The sequence below is a fragment of the Trachurus trachurus genome (genome assembly GCF_905171665.1).
Source record: "Trachurus trachurus genome assembly, chromosome: 6".
NCBI classification, from domain to species: domain Eukaryota; kingdom Metazoa; phylum Chordata; class Actinopteri; order Carangiformes; family Carangidae; genus Trachurus; species Trachurus trachurus.
In genome coordinates, this window is record NC_139897.1 from 5,831,595 (window position 1) to 5,855,024 (window position 23,430).

At 42.3% G+C, this 23,430-nt stretch overlaps 2 protein-coding genes across 2 annotated transcripts in view; one reads left to right on the plus strand and one right to left on the minus strand.

The window, feature by feature from the left end:
* Positions 1-23,430, minus strand: part of LOC310987047 (unconventional myosin-IXAa-like) — a 183,305-nt gene that overhangs the window by 20,791 nt on the left and 139,084 nt on the right. The window contains exons 12-27 of the mRNA XM_083973193.1: positions 23,287-23,408; positions 18,651-18,792; positions 16,446-16,641; positions 13,640-13,759; positions 11,236-11,311; positions 10,246-10,389; positions 9,136-9,175; positions 8,908-9,030; positions 8,642-8,722; positions 8,428-8,538; positions 7,826-7,948; positions 7,580-7,729; positions 5,513-5,817; positions 2,695-3,801; positions 1,660-1,744; positions 161-370 (exon numbers count right to left, since the gene is read on the minus strand). Coding sequence (XP_083829319.1) covers positions 161-370; positions 1,660-1,744; positions 2,695-3,801; positions 5,513-5,817; positions 7,580-7,729; positions 7,826-7,948; positions 8,428-8,538; positions 8,642-8,722; positions 8,908-9,030; positions 9,136-9,175; positions 10,246-10,389; positions 11,236-11,311; positions 13,640-13,759; positions 16,446-16,641; positions 18,651-18,792; positions 23,287-23,408 — 3,135 coding nt within the window. The remainder of the gene's footprint in view (positions 1-160; positions 371-1,659; positions 1,745-2,694; positions 3,802-5,512; positions 5,818-7,579; positions 7,730-7,825; positions 7,949-8,427; positions 8,539-8,641; positions 8,723-8,907; positions 9,031-9,135; positions 9,176-10,245; positions 10,390-11,235; positions 11,312-13,639; positions 13,760-16,445; positions 16,642-18,650; positions 18,793-23,286; positions 23,409-23,430) is intronic.
* crabp1a (cellular retinoic acid binding protein 1a) overlaps positions 1-23,430 on the plus strand; it is a gene marked incomplete at its 3' end in the record, with an annotated part of 415,466 nt that overhangs the window by 1,012 nt on the left and 391,024 nt on the right. The gene's annotated exons all lie outside the window — the stretch shown is intronic.

A 23,430-nucleotide genomic window follows, 5' to 3' on the forward strand; every position in this document is an offset into this window, starting at 1 on the left:
AAACAGTGGAGTAAAAAGGTGGAGTTAGCGTTAGTGTTAAAAAAAACAGGCTCCTCCCCAGCTGCTGGGCCAGCTCCACCCGAGAAGAAGAAGGTGTGGCCCAGAGGGGACGGAGCGGAGTGGAGGTCACGGGCGGCCTCCAGAGATGCGGTGTTTTTACCATCTCTGAGTCACTGTGACAGTCGGCCTCTGGGTGGGTGTGGGAGGACGGGGGAGACAGGAAGGGGGGCAGCGTGCGGGAGTGGGCGGGGATGTAGTATTCGTCGTCGTCGTCCGACTGGGTCGCCCCCTCAGAGTTACAGCGGGTGAGGAAGTCGGAGCGAGTCCGGGACATTCGAGCTTTCTTTTTGGGGCCCGGGCGGCCAACCTGCTGCTAGGCAACAGGAACATCAGGTCAGCTGCTGCAGACGGTGTCAATGTGTATGTGTGTGTGTGTGTTTCAAGGTTTTTATAGTTTTACATTTTTCATTCGTTTTTAGTTTTTAGTTTTTTAGTATGATTTTTTATTTCAGTTTAGTTTTAGTCAGTTCAACAAGTGATGAAGCAGTTCTAGTTTAGTTTTTATTTTCGAGGAATTGACAAGTTTTCATTTAGTTTTAGTTTTTCAGGTTTTAGGAGAAAGCCTCTGTCAGACCTCTGAAGATGAACTTCCAAATTTGTGGGATTTTTCCCTTTTAGTTGGATCCCATAATGTTCCCATCACTCCTCCTCATCACGTTACCTTCACTCTGATCTACCTGGGGGTCAAGTCGTCCCATTGCAGTCAAAGTTACAGATCTTCTCCATTTCTCTGTCTTTTTCGCCTTCAAATGTTACAGTAGAAATAGCTTCTGATATATTACTCCAGCTCCTAGCTGGCTGATTCACATGGCTACTTATGAATGAATACATAAGTAGCCATGTGAGACCCTTTTAACGTGCATCTGATTGGCTATTCACTTGCTTTTGTTCTTTTTTCAGCCAAAGAAAATCCAGTATGCTAATTTGATGTGGGATCATCTGTCTCAGCTGCAGGAGGATTTACTTGAAAAAGTACCCAAATTCAAATATCAATTTTAATGTTTTAAAAACAACAATACTATTATTTGAAACATGGAGTGGCTTCTCCATGATTTCAACTTATATATTCTTCAAAAAAAACGAAAATCACATTTAAAAAAAAAAAAAAAATGAAAAAAAAAAGTTTTAGTCTTAGTTATAGTTAACTACAATAACCCTGGTGTGTGTGTGGCTGTAAATACACACAATTTCTTCTTTTTTTTCCTTTTTGTTTTCTATTTTTCTACTTCTCACCTGTGCATCATCTCTCTGAGCTGCTTCATCCTCTGGTAACTTTGTTTTAATCTGTACATTTATCAGCACATTCGAGCTACTATGAAACGATATACTGTATACCTTTGATGCCTTGGGCCAGTGGAAATCAATTTGATTCTAAAGTCTTAACACAGGTGTATTATATTTCTGTGGAGACATTATACTATATTAGAGAGGGTGAAATAACTGATTCAGAGTTTCACAGCTATCATACTGTCAGAGTTAAGTTTCACATTGTTAGGAAATCCTGCACATATGAAGAGTTTACTGTGTGAGAAGACAACGTACGTAACAAAATGCACGAGTGAGTGTGTGGATGTGTTCACAGTCGTGTGTGTGTCCTACCTCTCTGTTTCTGGATCCAGCAGATTTAGAGTCGTCTCTGAACATGGCGAGAGATCTCTCCTGGTTCACCAAATCCTTATCTGACCTGCGACACACAGACACACACGTTACAACCAGGCTCAGATCTCTCTGATTTGAAAGCGTGAACGAAAGCTGCTCACCACCAACAACTTCTTCAAAATGCACCGTCAGAATCTAATAATCATGCTGCTTTGACTCTGGAGTTCTGCACTGACTGACTTGATATGCATTTAACTGCATTTAGCTGCTATGCTGCTGCTGCTGCACACAAATGGAAACACCTACCAACAGAACAGAGAATATCCTTTTTTAAATCCAGGCTGAAACTGTCTCTTCTCTTGTGCTTACAAATGAGTGATTTTAAAGTACTCTAAATAAGCATGTATGTTCTTTTAAATAATTTTAATGCAAATTATTATTATAATTTTATTATACTCAATATTCATCTAGCTCAGTGTTTTCTTTCTCTCTCTTGTTGTTTTAATTGTTTGTATTGGTCTATTTTTTTCTTTTTAGAACTTTTTTATTTAAACATTTTAATCATTTTATATGACATTTTACAGAACATTTCCTGACATATGACTTCATACAATAAATGAATGACAGGCCGTATAGCAGTATAAGTTACAATAAAATAAAATGAATACGGTAAATTAATTTTAAAAAATTAAAAAAGAGTGAAAATACTAGAGGGAAATACTAAGAGTAGTAATAAATAGATAAAATAAATTTATTAATTAGTTTGTATTGGTTGAATTTTAAATTGTGTGTTGTAATGTGCCTGATTTTTTACAAATGATCATTTGTTTTTATCTAAAGCACATTAAGTTGCCTTTGTGTGTGCATTGTGCTACAGTATATAAATAAAGACACCTTGCCTTGCCGTCATTGTATAGATGAAGTTTCAAATAGAGTTCACTGATCAGCCACAGTGTATGTTGAGAATGATGTTACTAAAAAGCAGATTTGGTGACGTCACATGAGCCGTGGCCGCGGCAGCGCTGCTTGACTTACTTGGAGAAGGGGAGTTTGCGTCTGGGAGGGGAGAACACAGAGTTGGACGGTTTCTCCACCATGTTCACAATCACCATCTGGGCTGAGCTCTTCTTCTGGGCTTTGGGGGGCTTGGTGTCCAGGGTGGGGCTGGGGGCCTCCTGTGCAGGCTGGACCACCACCTTGCCCTCGGGAGTCTTGGGCTCCAGGACGATCTGGATGTCCACCTCCGAGGAGCAAATCCCATCCGGACTGGACCCTGAGGGGACCTTGGGGGACTTGTCCACCTCTTGACTGCATCTGTTGGCCTGTGGAGCCGTCCCGTGAGCCTGCTCCATCTCCGGTCCCACCTCCAGGCCGACGATGGGGGTGACTTGAGAACTGGATGAAGGCTCTCCCTCTAGAGTCTGGGCTGCCAGCAGCTCCCCCTCGTCCACCGGGCTCTCCTTCTGCATACTGATTAAAACCACTACCGGCCTTCGGGATGTGGACTCTCTCCTGTCTTTGTAAGATTTGCTGGGGCTTTCGAATTTTTGTTCGTGAACTGGACTTTGGTCAGAAGAAATATAAAACGTAGCCCTGGGACCCTCCGTTGAGTCTTTGGGCGGCTCGGGCAGCTGCGTGTCCAGAGCCGGGGTTTGTTCTTGAGGAGCCGTGGACTGGGAGCTGACCCCAGAACCTTCAGTCTCCATGTCCTCCACGCTGAGCAGCTCAAAACTGCCGTGGCTGGTGGGGGATCCTCGGGGGGAGTGTCTGTGAGGCTCCTCCGGCTGAGATGAGACGCCGTCCTCCTGCACGGGACCTCCCACGCTGGTGGTCCGGACCTTCAGCAGCTCCAGACTGAACTGAGCCTGCTCCAGCTCCCTCATCCGTCTGCTCTCTCGTTTGGACCGGTTCTTGTGGCTGGTCTCGTCTGCGCTCCGACTGCGCTCTTCTTCTTTTTCTGCCTCTCCCGCATCAAACGGAACCGGCTTAGAGTCTTCACAGAGTTCTGCCGAGGCGTCCTGGACGTCGTCTTCCTGCCCCAATGTGCTGAGGTCCTCCATGGTTCCTGCATCCACCTCTGCTGCTGCTGCTGCTGCTGGACTCTGCTGATGTGTTTCATGCTGCTCCCGTAGTTCTCTGAACCTGAAGATGTGAGAGAAAAGCAGAAAACTGAATATTAATATTTTATATTAAAGGCTCCAAACCTACGCCTGGTGTTTGTTTTTTTGGACACTTAGGGGCAGTGGAAATAAGTTACATAACACCAACAGAGCAAGTTTAAAGATCATTTGGGTTCCTACAAATGCAAAAAGAAAGATTATGATTCATTGGAAGAACTAGTCTAACATTGACTCTTCCTTTAGCTCTGTTTGTGTTGCCACTTGTTCCTGGGAGAAAATATTTGTCTCTTAAGATGCTAAATGCTGCACTGTGTTCAACAGAGAGGAACAGATACAATGAGTTCTGGGAGGTTCTCTACTGAAAGCAGCTGAGTGAGTGTGACCAGACCACAACTGTAAAGTTCAGTTCTGGGCCAGAAAAGCAGAACATGAGCTAGAAGATGTTCAGTAGAGCCGACCCGCGCACGGTCAGGTGACAACTTATCCACTTCATAACATCTTGATGGATCAAAAAACAGCAGTGGTGGACGGCTCCTCTCTCTTCGCTGCAGGACTGAGAGATCCACAAGATCCTTTGTACCTACAGTACAGCCATCAGGCTTTTTAATTCTTCTGCAAATGGTAGATGAGCTGACAGACAAATTAATTTTATGATAATGAATAATGAATCTTATCTTAAACTCTCTGTCAATCTACATTGTACACCTGTGAACTGCATATCCATTATATAAATCCAGCCCCTGTTTTGTTTCCTGGTCAATGGAGAACAGTGTATTTTACAGCAGACAAAACACAGACAAAAATGGAGAGAAAGTGCACAAGAGCTGCTGCTTTTGCACTTCAGTGACTATTGGTGAAGAGAAAAAACCCCCAATACTGTTAAAACTGATACAGCAATACAGTCATATTTTTGACTTCAAAATTACACCCAGATTTGTGTGTTATTTGTTCTTTTTTTAAAAGAGGAACTATGCGCTTTTTAGCATAACTATACTACATTTTTAAGTTCATTAAACAGCTTCAGAGAAATTGTGATGGTTAAATATATGACTTGTAACTAGTTCCAGGGAGAATGGAGGCTCTCTACCTTCCACCTACAGTAGCGTCTCTTGGCTGAAAACCAACCTTATAAGATCAGGGACTACAGTACACAAATGTACACGTGGTAACATCGTATATGATATGTAACGTTATCTAGCGCTCTATTGAGTGATTTCTTGCTGGCTTTTGGTTGTAAACAAATGCACATGGCCGAGAGGAGGGTTAGCAACACAGAGGAAAAGCGACTGGACTTACATAGTTCCTCTGTAAAGGTTTTGATGTCTGACAAACATCAATCAAAATTTGGTCGCTAACCAACTCAGTGATCAGGAATTCAACCTTTTCTTAACATTATGTCACTGCCATGTGCAGAAGTCTGGTTTGATCAAGTTAAATCAGATTTTCACTCATTACTATATTGGAAGCTGTTGCAAGAAACCAATTTTTTTTAAAGTATTTTTTGGGGCTTTTGCCTTTAGGATAGTTGAGAGAGACAGGAAATGGCACCGTCTCCAGCAAAGACTGTAGCCTCTGCATATGGGGTGCCTGCTCAACCCACTGCGCCACACGCCGCCCCGCAAGAAACAATTTTAAATTTAATGTTGAAACAGAAAGGACCAAAATCCTCGGCGACTCCAAAAAGAAAAAAAAAACACATCCTCCTCTGCTCTAATTCATTCCACTCCTTTCACCTGAGTCGAGCCAGGTATCCTCTGGCCAGTGTCTGCAGCTGCGTCACAGCGCCATGGGTCCGACAGTAGCGGCTCCTCTCTCTGAATCCTCTCCAGGCCGTTTGAACCGTCACGGCTGCGGCGGACCTGCGGTGGCGGCGGTAGCTCCTCCAGCTCCTCTGTATAACCACGGCAGAGTCGCGCAGCTGCAGGAACCTCCTGCGCTCCATGAAGCTCCTCCAGGCCGCCTGCAGGCAAACCGCCGCCTCCTCCTCCATGTCGGAGCTGATGGAGGACTGTCTGAGGAGGCAGCATCGCCACCATCGCTGCAAAGCACCACACAAGGAGCAAAGAGTTACAGTGAGAAGAGATGCAAGCTGATTGCAGTTGGAAATCCTAGTTTTACAACCCTTCACTTCAGTTTCCATCTAAACGAACGACAAAAACTTTGAAAGATTCTGTTCAGGTCTGAATGTTGGTTGGGTTTTATTTTCCCTGTCACTTCCTGTCAGCTTCACCTGACACCAGCTCTACGTAGACCTGAACCAGTCACTGAGGTTTGTGGGATTTGATGTTGGTATTATTTGCTGGCAGGTTATAGAGTGTTATGACAGTGGGATACAGTATGATTGCTTTATCTGGAACCTGCATCTGGCAGACAAAGAGTGAGCTGAGAACATCGAGCATCATTTAGATTTAGATGAAGTTCATTTTCTCCAAATTTAAAACTTCATTAATATTCAAAAACTGTATTCTTGGCAAGTGTAATAAAATAAATCTGACAAACTTTGTAAAACAAAAGCTGAAATATTAATTTACAATGAAACCTTTGCAACAGCTGACAGCTTCCATGTTCATGTTTGAGTTCCCCTGCTCCTGGACTGACTGAGCTCCACTGGGTTTGTTTGTCTTTCAGCCTGACAAAGACTTGGACAGCTCCACTCCGACGGCTCCGCCAGAACAAACATACCAACAGTGGCCTGAGTGCAGCATTTTCATCCTCTGTCTTTCTGTCTGTCCACTGTTTGCTTTCTTTCATTCTCCTTTTCTTTCACTCATTAGAGAAATATTAGTATTAATGATTAGTTTGTAGCACTTTAACTTTCCTGTTCTATCTTAAGAAACTGTTGTTTTTCTTTCAACAGGATGGACTGGATTTGAATCAAACAGCCTTGTTGTAAACACTTCTTAACATTCATTGTTTAAATTGTTACTATAATCATACAGTCAGTCATTCATTGCCCCCCCTCCCCTGCTCTTCCAAAAGTATTTTGGTAAAGACTTGACTTCACAGGTCCTTTACAGTTGTGTTAAACTGAGCCAGTGTTTAGGTTTAAATGACAGTGATATAACAGTGATAGGTCTGAGCAGCTTAGAAATAAATATCAGGGATGTGGAAAAGTGTTGGTGGCTACAGTTACAAAGTGCCTGCTTGTCATATTTGAGATTTCGAGAAAAAAAAAAAAGCTAAATAATGAAAGAATGGTGAAAAATACAAGAGTCGGTTTTATAGGCTGGAGTTTTATTAGTTGATGGTCGGATCAATTTGAATTATGAAACTGAGGAAATTGGATGAAAGTATTGAACCTGTAATTTTTTTTATCTCAGTTTCCTCTCCGACCCCTGAAGCCTCACTGATGGATCTACATTTAGGAGTAAAAGTCAATCGTTTTACTTTTCTTTCCTTTCTTTCTTTCCTGTTTCTTTCATATGGTTATTTTATTCAACTTGCATTGTTTAGGTATGATTTGATTCTGTAAGATCTTGGCATTGTTTTTACTTTGATATTTACAGATTTATTTATTTTGAAGTATTGGATTGAATCCCTTGATTCCCTGACATTCGTTGTTGAAACGCATCCAAGGAAAACTCAATAAAACTAATTTTGAAAGAAAGGAGTAAAAGTCAATCTTCTAATGATCACCTCAGAGACCTGGACTTTATAAATTTCAGGAGAAAATGCTGAACTATCAATCACCTCACGCTACCATAGACTAGTGTCCTGAGTGGACGGCAGCAGTGTCGAGTGGAGGAATTGTTGCCGTGGTGCACGAGGCACCGCCGTCCTCTCCCATCACAACGTCTCACCTGGATGGCGCAGGCCGAGTGTCTCATACTGACGAAGTGCTTCCTCTCCAGGACGGCCCTGAAGCGGCGCTGCAGGGCCACGATCCGCCGCAGGACTTCCTGATGGAGGAGGGTCTGAAGTCTCTGACGCTCCGCCTCCCGCAGGAACACCTGCATCACACGGGAACAAGATTTACATTTTCACATCCACACAGCTCAGTAGGGAACCACAGAAAACACACAAACTGGTTTCCCAGAATCCTTTACCATGGTGTTGCCCACTTGATACCCAGCAGGCGGCAGGTGGATCCGTCTGAAGAACTCCCTGATGCCTGACTTGGTCGGGCTGGTTCCCCGAGGCAGCAGCACGTGGAAGTGACGCACAAAGTCCTGCAACATGGTGCATGTGCACGGTTAGACGCAGGTTTAGATACCGTGAGGCTTCATGACGGCTGGGGATTAGTTAAAAAATGACTCCACATTTCATTACATCCAAAAATCCAATTGCCAGCTCACACCCCAGTAATGACAGTAAAATAACTGTACTCCTTGTAGACTCGTAACTGTGAATGTCAACATTAAGCCAAATAACTGAGATGAATAATTCAGCCATATTTGTGCAATAATAACAAGCAAGATCAGAATCAGAACCGGCTCCAGTGCCAAAGTATGTTTAAGCATTCTAAGAGTTTGACTCATGTTTTCAGTGGCTCTCAGAGGACAAATGTGGAAAAAATAAAAATATATGCACAGGACACAACAAGATGTCCAGAGTTACAAAAAAACAAAAAAAAAACAAGTCCACTATGAACTAATGGTCTGTGACAGTAGGCCTGCTGCTCAGTGGGGCTCTGTTAGTGGAGGATTACCTGGAAGGTGTACTTGATGCTGTATCCTGATTGGCGGATCCGGACGGTTTCCAGCATGCCTGTGTATCTGAGCTGTCTGAGCACCAGACTGTCGTTGAAACGCAACGGCAGCTGGAAGAGACAAGAAAGAAGGAATGTGAATACAACAAGGAAGAAACAGTCAGTCAGTCAGTCAGTCAGTCAGTCAGTCAGTTAGTCAGTCAGTTTACTTTACCTTCTCAGCATTGGATCTAATACACTTGACGAAATACGGCTCTGACTGATCCAGAGTCTCCATCAGTTTGTTGAGGGACGCCTGCAAACACAAACAGCTGACATCACCTCCAGTGAAGAAAATCAACACTTTTACGTTTCAGATCAAACATGATGAAGCTCCTGTGGGATACGATATCCTGATATTTTCCTCATGATCAATCTTTTGTGTGACTGATGTTTTTGTAATTCTCTGAGGCTCCAGCAGGGGGCGGCGGCACCACTGACCTGGAACTGTGCGCTGATGCTGGGCGGTTTTTTCTTCTTGTGCAGGTGAAGCAGAGACTTGGTGATCCGGTCGTGCAGCGTCACACTGCTCAGGTAGCGCAGAGACTTGACATCCAACAGGTGCTGCACACACACACACACATGCAGTCAACATAAACAACAACTATATTCAGATCTGGTGCCGTTTCTGACTGTGTTGTCTTGCGGTGCGTGAGGTTTGTGTCTTACCTTGGGCAGGGCCGGCTTGATTTTGCAGTTTTTGTTTCTCCTAAAGATGAGAAACGCAGTTTTCATATCAGCTGCAGAATGCATACATGTGTTTGATAACGCTGCACATTCACACTCATCAAGGTTCATTTAGATCTACACAGTTTTAGTCCCTCTTTGCTTCATTCTCTAAAGGAATCTGCCTACTACACTACCCATAATGCCATGGGAAAGCATCTTTTCAATGTGGTTGGCCCTGACCAGGACAGAACATCAAAATGATCCCCTTTCCTGTGCATGTTCCTCTATAGAAAACGTCATGAGACCAGGAAGAACATGAAAGAGAATTCATAAGGTCTGACTGCATTTCACTTTTTTCACTTTTTAGATCAGATTCTAGAGAACCAAATTCTATCTGATCTATCTGACATGGACCATAAATCCTCCTGTCTTAAGCACAGAAACAATATTTGATTACATGATGGAATAATAATAATAATAAGACAAAAGTAGCAGAGTTGTGAGTACATCCATTAAAACATTAATTCTTAATATAATATTGTGTTACGATGATCTTGTTAACTGTAAGTGTAATATTCTCGTTCTGCATGGTGGCTCCTAACCGAACACATCTGAGAGAGACGTAATCTATATTTATGGATTATTTATGGATTTGGAGCTCAGCCAGTCAGACAGGGATTTTCCATCAGTTCTGCATTGTGTCACAAACTGAAAACAGCTGCTCTGTTGTCTCTATGTTTGCGTTGGTCAGCCATAGTGAAACTAAAATGGTGCGTCATTTTTTGTTGGTCCTGCTAAGATTTTTGGGACGGAATTTCACTCCTTTGGTTTCGTAAAGGAAGGTCAGTGTTTCCTCTGCTGAGGGGGATGAGATAGCAGGCCTGTTTTCACACTATCATCTTGATCTATTAGCCTCATTAGCTGTGAATGATGCAACATAATGACACATAATACTTGTAGGACTGTGTGTTTAAAGGGTGGGTGAATGTTTTCAGTGTCTGGTGGTGTTTGTGCATTCTGTGTTTTATGACAGACTGTGAGAACTAATTTCCCTGTGGGACAATAAAGTTTGTCTCTGTTTGTATCTTGGTTTTGGGGTGTCTCACTCACAGTAGGATGCCCTGGGCCCTCTCCAGGAGCTTGCTGTTGGTTGAGTTAAGGAAAATCCCGTCTTCTTCCAGGGCGGGGCTTCCTGACGAGGAGAGACGACTCGACCTGGAGCTACGGCCGTTATAGCCAACGCCGTAGCCATCCCTGCGAGGGAGGAGAGGAGCGTTCAACAGGCTTTGTACTATAGGTGTCAACTGAGTGTTAAAGGGGACTTATAATGGAAATATCATTTTTTGAAGGCTCTTTAACATATATCTGGGTGTTTGTTTTGCCTTCTGGCCCCCAAAATGTGAGAATTGACTGTAATTTTCAGGCTCCCAAGGTTAAAATCCATGTGGTTTTACAAGCTGTTCCCTTGGATGTCTGGCAATGATGTAATTTTGGAATTTGCATAATCCCACCCCTACCTGGTACCAGTAGAATGGGTGGGGCAAGCAGTGGTTCATCTGCATTTATTTTTTTTATTCATTATTTCTTCACATCCACTGCTACAACAATAGTAATGCAACACCTGTTAGAACAATTCATTTTACAAATGGTCTTAGTAGATGAACAATCAGCATTAGTTTGTTTATATGTGTGTGCAAAAAATAAATCAGAAAATCTGAATTTAGAATAATCATACTTTAAGAAAGAGAAAAAAAAACAAAAAAACACCAAACACCAAGCAATCATTTCATTTGTTCATTTGCATTTAAAGGGACAGGCACTGAAACCAGCCGTTCTGAACAGGGCTGTTTTGAGAGGATGAAAAGAGCTGTGATGTTTGATCCTTGGGGTATTTTGACCAAAGCATGTCACAGATATGTCTTTAAGACACCTGGGAACTATTTTCATTTGTGGAAAAGGGCCAGAATATGTCTCCTTTAATAATTATAAATAGCCATTTTCCAACAGATTATGCGAAGTGCTTACACTTAATTATTGACACCTCTCTCAGGTTTTGACTGTAACTGTGCTACTGTATAACCTGCTCTGTGTGGGACTCACCAGCTGGCTTTCTCATTCAGAGCGTTGGTGCCTTGAAGATCTGACAAAGGAGTGCGGGGATTCTTTCTGGTGATACCTGGATGGAGAAGAGAGGCGAGATGACACATGAACCCAGTCGCTCCCATCACAGCATGGAAATCCAGTGCTTAGAGACGATCACAGTGACATACTTTCACCTCTCTGAAGCAGTGACCACCACCACCATTGTGAACATGGTGCATTTTGCACATACACATCCATCTACAGCCATTTCCTCCTCACTGTATTTCCTTTTTCTTCTATCCTGCAAACCTGGTTTCCCTTTCCAACTTTGTTTCCTGCTTCTTGCGCCTTGTCTTAGCCTGGCATGGCTCTTTTCTAGTCAGCCTCACGACGCATAAAGTATGTGTGTGTTTGTGTGTACAGAGTTAACCCCAGAAATAAGTTGCAGCACAGTAAAAGCAGTGAGGGTAAGCTTTACCAGGAGAAAACCACAAATGTAAACAGGAAACACCCAGCTCATTAGCTGCTTGTTTTTATATGTAATGTCTCTGAACACATTAATGTTCCCCTGCCAAAACCACTGAGGTGAGGAGAAAAACTCTGTCTCACACACACACACACACACACACACAGACACACACGGTTCATTATTGACACCACACTCATGTTGCAGTTCATATGGAGCCACAGCCACCAGGCCGTTAGCTTCCCAACAGCTAGCTTTGTTCAAAGGGAACAAAACAGAATTAATATGTAATTTATTGTTGGATTCATCTGTAAACATTTTGTGAAATGAAATAATGTTGGAAGAAGATCACAGACTTTTTGAGGAGTCAGACACCAAAGCACTTGGAGACCTCTGGGTGAATCTTTAACATTTTGAATTTTCAAAGCTTCATATTATCCATCATGTTAAATCTACATCTTAACAGTAACTATTAATTAAAGCTGCGAAATACACATAGTGGAGTAGAAAGTCTATCTTGAATGTGATGAAGTGGAAGTATAATGAAAAGTACAAATACTTTTGTTACATAGTACATAGTTACTTCCCACCACTGTGGGTCAAAGGTCAAATGCTCCATGGAGGACATCCCCCACTTCACATCTTTTCACTGGAAACTTAGAGTCTGATAACTGCACATGACTCTCAGACTCCACGCCTTCAGTTTGCAGCAGGATTTCCATTTCCGTCTCCAAACCCAGATAACCCCGATGACATCAACACAGATCATTTTCTCACAATTCACAGGACACAAACCGCAAAACTGTTTTCACAGGCTGCGTAGAGACAGCTCTGACGAAAACAAGTGTTGAGGTGTAAAATCTGTGGAGTTTCCCTTTAACAGAGGAAGCTCTTTGGAGGATGTTCTTGGAAATTTTTCCTTGAAAATCAATTTCTGCGCTGGCAGCTGTCACCTTTGACTGGAAGGATGTGCATGACAGGGAAGTGGTATTTTAAAACATGACAGACATGACTGGGTTATCAGCGGTAAAACCACAGAACAGGACAACCAGAAAATCCAGGTGTCATTAAAGCCCTCTGATCCACAACGGGCTGATTCATTTGTCTGATCGCTCATGCGTGGGAATACGTCTGGTTATGAGCTTTGCTCTGAGGTGAGTCAATGTGAGCAGCGTCTGATTTCCAATGTCTTATTAAGGGCCATAATAAAAGCAGAGCTGGAATATTCTCAGCTTGACCATAATAGACTCCTCCAGTCCGGCTGCATGGGGATTGATTTTTTGTGAGTGGGATGAGCTGAGCTGAGTGAAGAGCTTCTGATTGAAAACATGGGAGTCAGAAGCACGTTTCACTTCAGTTCCATTTCAATTCTACAGACCTTTATCGACAGGACGCACTTTCATTACACACCCAACTAAGGAGAAGCACCTTTTAAAATTTAACACAATTGATCCTGAGTGGGACTGAAGACAACAGCAAACACACCAATCACTGCTATTTAGATTTTAAATGAAGGAGATTTTAACATACTGCTAATGTGGAATATAATGTCATAGATAAAAAAAGGACGGTGGCAACATCTCCTACTGTTTGCTGTGGATAACCTGAATCACAGGCACACCCAGTAAAAAAAATCCCAGCCAATCAGTGTGAGGTTCTAAAATAATAAAAACAACTTGTTATTGGAATAAAACATTCCTCTCTTTCTTCGTTCGTTATTCAAGTGTTTTACGGAATTTTTTACTTGAATAACTTTGAATTTACATGACAGAAAAAAACAAACAAACTGTTTTTATGATTTTTTCTGCAAAAACATGCTGTGACCTGGTTTCACCTCAGTGTGACCCTGTTCACTAGAAGTCTGAAACCAAATCCCAGTGATAATCAGTTGTAATCTTGTTCATTTTGCACAACACGAGGCGGAGAGGCTGCAGGAGTCTGGGCGGGTTTACTCACTGTATTTTTCATCTTTGCATCTCTGAAGGATCTCGAGGCTCCTCTGGTGAACCGGGTGGTGGAGGAAACTGAAGCTGTCAACGGTTTTGACGACAGCGCAGGGAACTGCTGCATCATTCCCTGAGGAGGGGGAGAGAGAGGAAGAGAGAGTGAGAGACTTAATGTTTCCTATACGGCATGTTAGGTTGTTAAGGATACGACTGTTTAACATGTAAATGGGGAAATTAAGAAGAAAAGAAAGAGAATGAAAAGCTGATAAGGAATAGAGAGGGAACAAAGACAAGTCACCGGTGACATTTTCTTAAACGGTTCCTCCCAGTTTATGAAAATAAACACTGCAGAGGAAGATCAAACCCCTCTTCCTCCTCCTCCTCCTCCTCCTCCTCCTCATCATCATCACCACCATCTACAGCAGAAGCACAGCTCCGAGTTTAAAATCCTCACCTCCACAAACACACCCTGTTGTTCTTGGCCCAATTAAAGCAGGAGTTTGGCTGCAGCTTTCTCTACAGTAATGAATTACAGCACACAAGTGGGAGTTGAGTGGAGCGCTGAAGCTAAGATCATACTGAAACATTACATGAAGCAGCACCGTTACTGTTGCCTGCTGGGACATGGAAAAACAACTCCTGAATAATTCCTCTTTCTGAGAAAATGCAGGAGGAGAAGCGAGTGTACGTCGGGTTCAGACTGTGTTTTCTTCAGCCAACAGTCATTACAGCTGCATCTCCTCAATCTCTGTCAGTATGGATCATTATTTCTGACAAATTGACTGCTAGGTCTATAAAACGCCAAAGAGATGCTGAAATTCTGTGTAACTCAGCTTCTGCGTCATCAAATTACTTCTTGAACCAGCACCACAATTAATGCATTAATCATCTCAACAACAAATGTAGTGACATTATTTTTATGAATCTCTGCTGTTGCTGATTTGGCTCCTTAAACTTTGTATCTTGACTATTCATTTTCCCTAGAGACTAAATGAGATAACTAATACACTGAATAAGCTACAGTCATTGAAAGAAACATGTTATAAACATACAGAGTTTCACAACAACAACTTCTACATCATTGATTAAAAAAAGTATGTAGAATAAACTAAATTTTCTAAAAAAAAAAAAAAAAAAATCAAATTAAACTTTCAGTTTTTTTTTAAACTGTGTGACAAAAAAATCCAATCACTGGAGGAAACTAACTCTTGCAAATTGTAAATATATGCTAAATAAAGACTCAAGAGAGTACATTAGATAACCTGTGTCCTGGTTTTCATTATCATACTACTATTCATTGCAATTCTGATGTTTTGTTTTTATCACGGTAGACCTGCTGCTATAATTCACATTTTATTAGGAGTACAGGATATTGTACAGTATGTTGTGGAGATGCATCATGTTCTACTTTGTCTGTACTTTAAGTTTTATGTGAGGACAACAGATGGAAAGTAGCTTCCTGCTAAATCAAGTGCACATATCTTTTCTTTTTGTTTTTGAAATGATTAATACAAGTGCACACTGTCCTTAAACCCAATGAAATAAAAATAAATAAGTAAATAAAAGATAAAAATGCCAAGATATTTAGTCTGAGACAAAAACAAATGAGGAACCTCCTTACAACTCATCTGTGACTGGTCACCACTCACTGAGACCACAGCAGCACTTGTGTGTTTCTTCTAAGGAAACTTAATAAAGTCTGAAGACGTTGGATGTGTTGTAAGACAGTTCTGCGGAAAGGAAGTTGATCATTGGTTGATGACAGTCACTAAATTAGCACCAATGAACTCAGCTGATCTGCTCCTTCGGGACTGTGTGGGTGCGGTTTGATCATATTTGATTGACAGTTACTAAACAACCCACCCTGAGTCATCGGAGCATCCGCCCCGATACGCACACTTCTGGTTTTTACGAGTAGTTAAGAGCCTACTTGTGTGGCGTGTGTCCGGAAACTGCCATTAGGAGCATGTGGATGTTTATCAGAGCTCACTGGGACACACTGTGTTACTGTTTACATCCTGCACCTCCAGGCTCTGTGCAGCCCAGACGGTTTGTTAGTTTCATTTTCACACTGTTGTGTGTTCATGCAGGGTCCCATCACAGATAGATGATTTGAGTTTTCAGGAGCTTTAAAGGTACATTGTGTAGGAATTACTCCCATCTAGCGTTGCGGTTTTATATCGCAAGCAAATCAATCGTATTTTTGATGCTGCATTCACGTGAAATTGGGCGGACGGCAGACGGACGACAGCCGCTGCACGTAACGGCATAAACAAGCCTCTATGTAAACTAGTGGTCCGTCAGCACGAGGCAAAACAATACACGTGACAATATGTTGTCATGGCGATGTGGTATTGTTTACCTGACCCACGTTTTACCGGCTTTCTCTGGACTTCTGTGACTAAAATGACATCTGGTTTGTTACCGACGGCCGTCTGCCCGACTGCAGGTGAATGCAGCATCAGTGTAACGCTCCATTCCTCCTCACTGCGTTACCACGGTGACTTTTCACAGACGCCACCTCCACCTGAGCCGACAGCTCCGGTGTCTCCGCTGAGTTTCCGTGGTTTCCTACCGTCACGTTGCCACTGAACATAAAAACATGGCGACACCACATGGCAGCCAGCACCGAGCTTACCCGCTCCATGGAGATATGAATGATATGAACGGCTAATTCAGAGCTGAAAGGAACACTTCACTTTGTTGATGGGGGGGATTACTGATGAATGAAAAACATACTTTTGAACCAAATAATCGATTTTCATGAATAGATAACAGGAGAAGTTACACAATATCCCTTTAACCTGCCGCCTCACCAGTTTTCTTGTGTGTGTGCCTGCGGCCGGCCTCCCTGAAAGCCACCAGGGCTCTGAAGTAAGCTCGCAGCACGGCCCAGCGGAAAGTCGCCACGGGGTCGATTCCCATCAGGCCGCAGATGAAGGCGTTCTTGCTGCTCTTCAGCAAGGCCACGATGTCGGGACGCATGTGGTCGGTGTTCTTCTCCCTGAAGTCCTGCATGACGGAAAGACAGCAAAGTTTGTATCGTCATAATGAAGCAGAGAGTTGTTTCTTTATCCGGTCGAGTTTAGCTGCGGTTTCTGCGTCACAACATCAGAGGTAGAAAAACCATTTGGGGAGCTCAGGGGAACGTTTGTGAAACTCATTAGATATTTCAACAAACTGAATCATCCAGCTCAAGTAACATAACAAACACAAGCGATGGTTATTGTGTTGTGCAGAGCTGTGTTTTTTTATTGTTTGTTACACAGTGAAAAGCCATTTGGCAGCACAGTTTACAGCTATTATAACTATTTATGGGCAAATGCTTCACTGCTGTTGCTCCACAGTCAAAGGAGGACTTTGACGTTCGGTGGGATGGGCTCATCCAGGAGATCCACACATTCTCCTGTTTAATGGTGTTATTAAAAACAGCAGATATTTTCAGACAGTTTCACTCGGAGTATTGGGCTTCTCATGTGAAAAGTGACAAATAGAATAAATATTGAGTTCCTGTCTCAGCTCCACACAGATGACCAATCGCAGCCAGGGACAGATGCACACCAGTTCAATGTCCCATCCCAGGGACTCATACTGACTGGCTGCTCAACATTCAGTTCTAACTGAGTATGAATTCCACTTAAAGCTCAGTAATGAACACATCTGAGTCCAGCCCATCACATTAATTAATTAATTGGCTTTATCCATTGTTCAGATTTTTGTTCTGGAAATGTATGCAAATTAGGACATATTTAATTAGACATTGCCTCATTTACATATTTAAACATAAAAATTGACAAAACTTTTAATACAAAAAATATTTGTCTTAATGTAAGTGATAAACTCGGGAAGTTTCATGGTGATATCAGTTTAAATTTTTACCCTATTCACCTGTAGTGTCTCACCTAGTGAGCTGTTTGTAACTTGAAGGTGTTTGTGTCAGGGTGCTGGTGTTTGTCACTTCACAAGAGTTTCCGTCTTTGTTGCAATTACAAGACAGGAGGTTATAATACAGTCTCCATGTTCAGAGCCGACCGGAGGATAAAGTGAGTCAGTATCAGGAAGTGACAGGACGGACCAGAGCTGGCAAGTTAGCGCACTAACCTCAGTAGAAGAACAGAGCTGACTACACAGTTCACAGCAAACAGCTCCTTCATTCTCAGCAGATTGGTTTCCACATCCACAATAACTATCTGTTATGGGTTTATATGATACAGTCAAACAACAATACACCGAGCCCATTCCAGCACATGTGCTCCTGATCATAACACAGCTGCAGGCTGGGCACACAATTAGATTTAGCTGAAGAACTGGGCTGAGAGAGAGACAGTACAGGTAGGTCTGCTGCAGACTGTGCAGGTCCATCAGGGTTTATTACTGCAGAAGCTTCACAGTTTCAGTTCTAGATGTTTATCACACAGAAAGTAGACCTGTTTTTTAATGGACTGATATTTAGCTTGGAGATCAAAATCGAGCTCTGAGCTTCAAAATCGATGTCACAAACGAAGATTGTGAAAGATTTTTTGTTTCTTTACTCGGCGTCCCAAGCGAAGATGAACTAAGACTAAAGTGGATATTATCTGAGCTTGTGTTATTTTATCTTATCTACTGGGCTCAGCATGATGTCATATTATTGGTGAGTGTGCAGGTGGGACTGATCCAAGTTCCTCTGGCCAGTCCATAAAATCAGAGCAAAACGCTACATGCATAAATCCTTACTGTTTTCTCTTTATTGTTGGTTTCAAGTCAATTTTTAGAAACAACACATCTAAAGACAAAAAAACATGTTTGTTCAATTTGATTTCTCTGCTATTGTTCTCTGGTGTCCATAAAACAGCTGGAGGAGTAAACGCTGCACACAAACAGGCTTGGTGTGAACTTTTCCACCATCAAACAGTGGTAAACCACAGAGTTATGCGTTCACAAACACTAACCAGATGGCTGTTAACAGTTATCAGTGTCAGTTAGTGAGTCATTTAAAAACTCTGGTCCTGTCCGTCAGCAGACCGTGGCGTGCATCTCACCTTGACGCCGTACTTGACTTTCCCAGCGTAGTGTCTGATGATGAAGGCAGGCTCCATGACAGCAGGGAACTCGATGTAGCTGTTTCCTTCATGCTGACGCTTGAACTTGTCCAGCAAGGTCTGATTGGAGGCCTGGGGGAAACTAGACACACAGGGGCTTCATCAGGGATCAGGGTCAAAACACTAAGACTCTAACATGAAGTTTAGATTTTATGAACAATACAGCAAGTAGCCTACACAGCCTGTTGCTTTTATCCTACAACAGCCATTGTGTCTGAATGAGATTTCACCATCCATTTGAAAAGGGTTCATTCACTGTACGTGCAGTAACACAACTATTCCAGTGATACTTTCATCTTCTGAAGATCGTCCAGCACGTTAAAGGTCTTCAGAAAGGAAAATTTAATTTGAGCCCACTATGGGTCTTAAAATCAGTGTAATCACTCATCTATCAGACGATGTAGTGCAAACTTTGTGCAAAATTCTATTTTCGAGTAAATACGGGATGAAAGTGGGGTCGGTTTTTTTTCGCATTGGATAATGCAGGCGCACAAATTATGCGTCACGTTGCTCACAATTCATCATTGGATCCATCATCCGTCAATCAAACGTCTGAGAAAAACGAGCAGACTCGTCCACCACCACCGACACAAACTCTCCTCCGTCCCTACTCCACTCTCCTCTTCCAGATCCCTGCGCTCCATCACTTAGCCTCGCTAGCTAAGTTAGCAAGCTATTGGGGAGTGTACCTATGTTCTTTTTGAAAAAAGGTCCTATGTTCCCCATTTTTCCCAAAAAGGGTCCTATGTTCCCCGCTGTTGCTGGTCGATGGGCTCTCTCTACTTATCTGGACTCTATCTATCTACTGTATCTGGCCTGTCTAGCCTCTACCTGGTCTTTTTACTAAACTAAACAAACTCCTTTCTTCATTGCCTAAACCCAACCAATGGGACAATTACACTTATCACTCAAAGTCACAACTCAACTTTTCACTCAAAAATAGGCAAAAATCTGCAAAGTCACAACTCCACTATTCCAGGTATGGGTACAAAAAAATTGCATGTTCCCCGGGAAAAGCGGGGATCATATGAGCAGGGGATGATCCCGCTATAAGTCTATCAGCTAACAGTCAGCTACGTTAGCTAAACACACTAGCACATACACACACTCACTGAGCTTGGTCCCGCCCCAAACATTGAATATCCCGCCTGCTCGATAACGCCCAATCAAATTAGTTTTCCTTACTCGGGGTAAACTCGTGTGGCAACTCGTGGAAACTCGTGGAAGGAGGCGCGACAAACAGGACAAACGACCATTTCTGAACACCTTTAAAGAGAGAACACCATCCCAGTCCATTCTTTTAACCATCAGGGATTCAAACTAAGCTCAGATTTAAGGGGAGGCACAGTGCCTCCATTAGCACATTCGTCTTTGCTGCTTTCACCTTTGCTTTGTGGATATTTTACCCATCAGCCGCTGACCTCAGCTTGGCTGGATTAACATTCCGACAGGGATGTTTCATATCATCCAAAACCTCTCCTCCCCTACATCTCTGAAATGCTCTTCTGGCTAAAGCGTGTCCGCGGGGTTCTTAGAGCTTGATGCTGTTACTGTAGAAATGAACCCTCCCACCCCACCCCCATTCTGCAGTAACCTAATCTACTTCTCCAGAGGCCCTGAAGCTCCACAAGCTCCACTAACTGTGAATGATGAGATCTCTAAGCATCTTTCTTTCTTTCTGTGTTATCATTTAGCATCAAGCTCCTTCCTGTGGCAGTGTAACCCTCACCAGAGGTCCTGTACCCCCTCATTCTTTCTTTAGTGATCCCCATTTGACCTTAATTCTCCAAAAGTGGTTCCCCTCCTCCTTACAAACACACACACACACACAAATATATACGCACCATTCCAGGCATTATTAGATCCAGATGAACAAGCTACTCTAAGTGGCAAGTAAGATGACAGCTAACGTAGATAAATATGACTGTGTGTGTATCGCCTGACATGTTTTATGCAGGGAGGGGGGGGCGGGGGGGGGGGCACTGGATTTGATTTATGGAGGAGAGAGATGCCGAGGCAGCGCGCTGACCTGCAGGATGACGGCGTTTCACAATATAGACGGGAGAAGAAAACTTCAACGCGATCCAGAGACGCTGGCAGCATCTCCTTATGTTTAAGTCCTGTTAGAAAGCCCAGTGTCTCTATCAATCACATTAATGAACAGGAAGCTGCTGGGAGCATTTCTTCCTCCATTCACCAGCTGGGTGCAAAACACACTTATGCAGGGTGATCGAAAGGTCGTTTGATCAAAGCTATGAAATGTGTTTTGTTTAACCAGTGATGTCAATTATGAGCAAGTCGGAAAAAGCAAAGAGAAGAGTGCAAACATTTTGGCAAATTCGCTTATTGCCATAATCCCTAGTCTTGGGGGTAAGCTGTTTTTAGATCAGCGGAACAGAGACGCGAGCTGCATGGTATTTCCACGTTTCCCTCATCAAACTAAATACACAATCCATCAACTCCAAAACACTCTGGTGGACAAGTTGTGACCTGCACATTCGCCACGCTATGATGATGTATGATCAAAGTTACAATTAATTATTGTAACTTTACAACACATAAAGCAAACACTCAGAACTACTTGCGCTTTTGAAATCACTCCGACCAGCAGCCGTGTCTGGAATGTAGTTTCGGTTACGCATTTGCCTCTAAAACAGCTTTGTCTCATAATGTTCCATTATTATCTCATAGCGTGGTGAATGTGCAGGTCACAACTTGTCCACAAGAGTGTTTTGGAGTTGTTGGATTGTGTATTTGATGAGTTTGATGAGGGAAAGCTGGAAATACCATATGCCTCTGTAGCGTTAGCTGAGCAGCTCGTATCTCTGCCCTGCCGATCAAAAAACAGCTTGCACTGACAATTAAAGGTAACGAACCTACCCCTTAGATTCTAGGGATTATGGCAATAGGCGAATTTTCCAAAATGTTGAAATACCCCTTTAAGATCTTCTCCATTACCCCACAAGACATCACAATACTCTATAAACTGGTTCCTCCACCAATAATAAATTCTATTTAGAGAGTACAGATTAGATTTTTCCAACCATAACACCATGTCTTTGTTCGATGCTATTTGTTTCAGTGTCATGTAATAATTTAGAATAGTGGATGTTCTGTCCTTCTAGCGGAGCTCAAACGATTGTCAAGCAGCCACCGCCAACATCTCATGGACAATTATCATGAAAATCCATTAGATTAGATTTCCAATAAAGCAGATACGGTGCGTATTATCCAGGACAAACAAACCATCAGCAGTTTGTTTTTTTCTTACATTGTAGATATATTATAGTAACACCTAACAATGAGATGCAACATTTACATCCAATTAAATGCTTCGTTTTAGTGGTGTTAAGATCGAGGACATGTTGAGTGAGACGACGGTTTCAACCGGCACCGATCTGGTGACTTCACCAGTCACAGGATGAGATCAGGGTCAGTGTGATTCAGCAGACTGTGGTGTCACACACACAAAGCAAAACCTGTTTTCACAAGTTGGGAAATAAAGACTAACAGCTCCACATTTTTCCATTATTATTATTATTATTATTATTATTATTATTATTATTATTATTATTATTATTATTATTATTATTATTATTATTATTATTATTATTATTATTATTATTATTATTATTATTATTATTATTATCTGTGTCTGTGGTATGTCTGTCTGTTTTTTAATGTGAGGACCACGGGCGGAAACTAGCTCTGAGCTAAATCCGGCACACTCACATGACGACGGCGTTAAATTGTTCATTAATGTGCACTGTCCTCGGCAAATAAACAATAAAATAAAATAAAAAAATCATTCACAACCAGGTGCTGATGTTTGACAATAACAAAGAGTCATTGCTGCACTTCAGGACTGACACTGGGAACTGAAATATCTACAGTTGCTATTGATCATCTGTACTTTTATCATCAATGGCTGTGATCTGAACCTGAAAGCATCCGGTGACAAACCACAACATTTATCTTCCACAAGCCCCCTCTTCATGTAGATATTGTTTGATTTCATTTGCCGTCTGAATATATGTTCATAATGTTTAAAAATGTCTCACGATTGTAGATGGTACTCCACAATACATTTAAGGAGCTTAAAAGCTCATTCAGTGAGCGGTTAGTGATGCCTCAGTGTTCTACTGAACGACTTAGATGCTTTTTTAACCACAAATAGCAGTTGTTTGTTGTTTTTTTATCTTCTGGAGGTGTATATTTATTTATTTATCCTTGCCTGTATCAATATCAATTTAAATCACTTTGAGCAGCCTACTCTGTCGTATGAAGTATCCAATCATGTTGATACAGCTGTTTTGTGCAATGGTATGGAACTGTTTGTATTGTTTGTTAAGTGGATGTACTATGTGTTTTTATTGGGTGGCAAAGCAGTTTCCCCTTGGGGATCAATAACGTTTTCTAATCTAATAACTGACAAGGTCTACTACTCCCATGAAAACAACAGTATCAACCCCTCATTTTTCATTTTTTTGCATTAATATAATCTGAAGCAGCAATGTGTGGCTCTCTGTCACACAGAACTCCTAAAGCATCATTGGTATTTCAGCAGGTGGCGTACTTGCACTCCTCATCCAGCAGGTGGAACAGAGCCGTGGGCTTCTTGCTGATGAGGTTGATGCAGCCGCTGTTGTCGATGTAGTCGATGTTGTGCCAGGTGATGCCCTCTGCCCTGTACTCCTCCTGCAAGGTGGGGGTGGGGGCA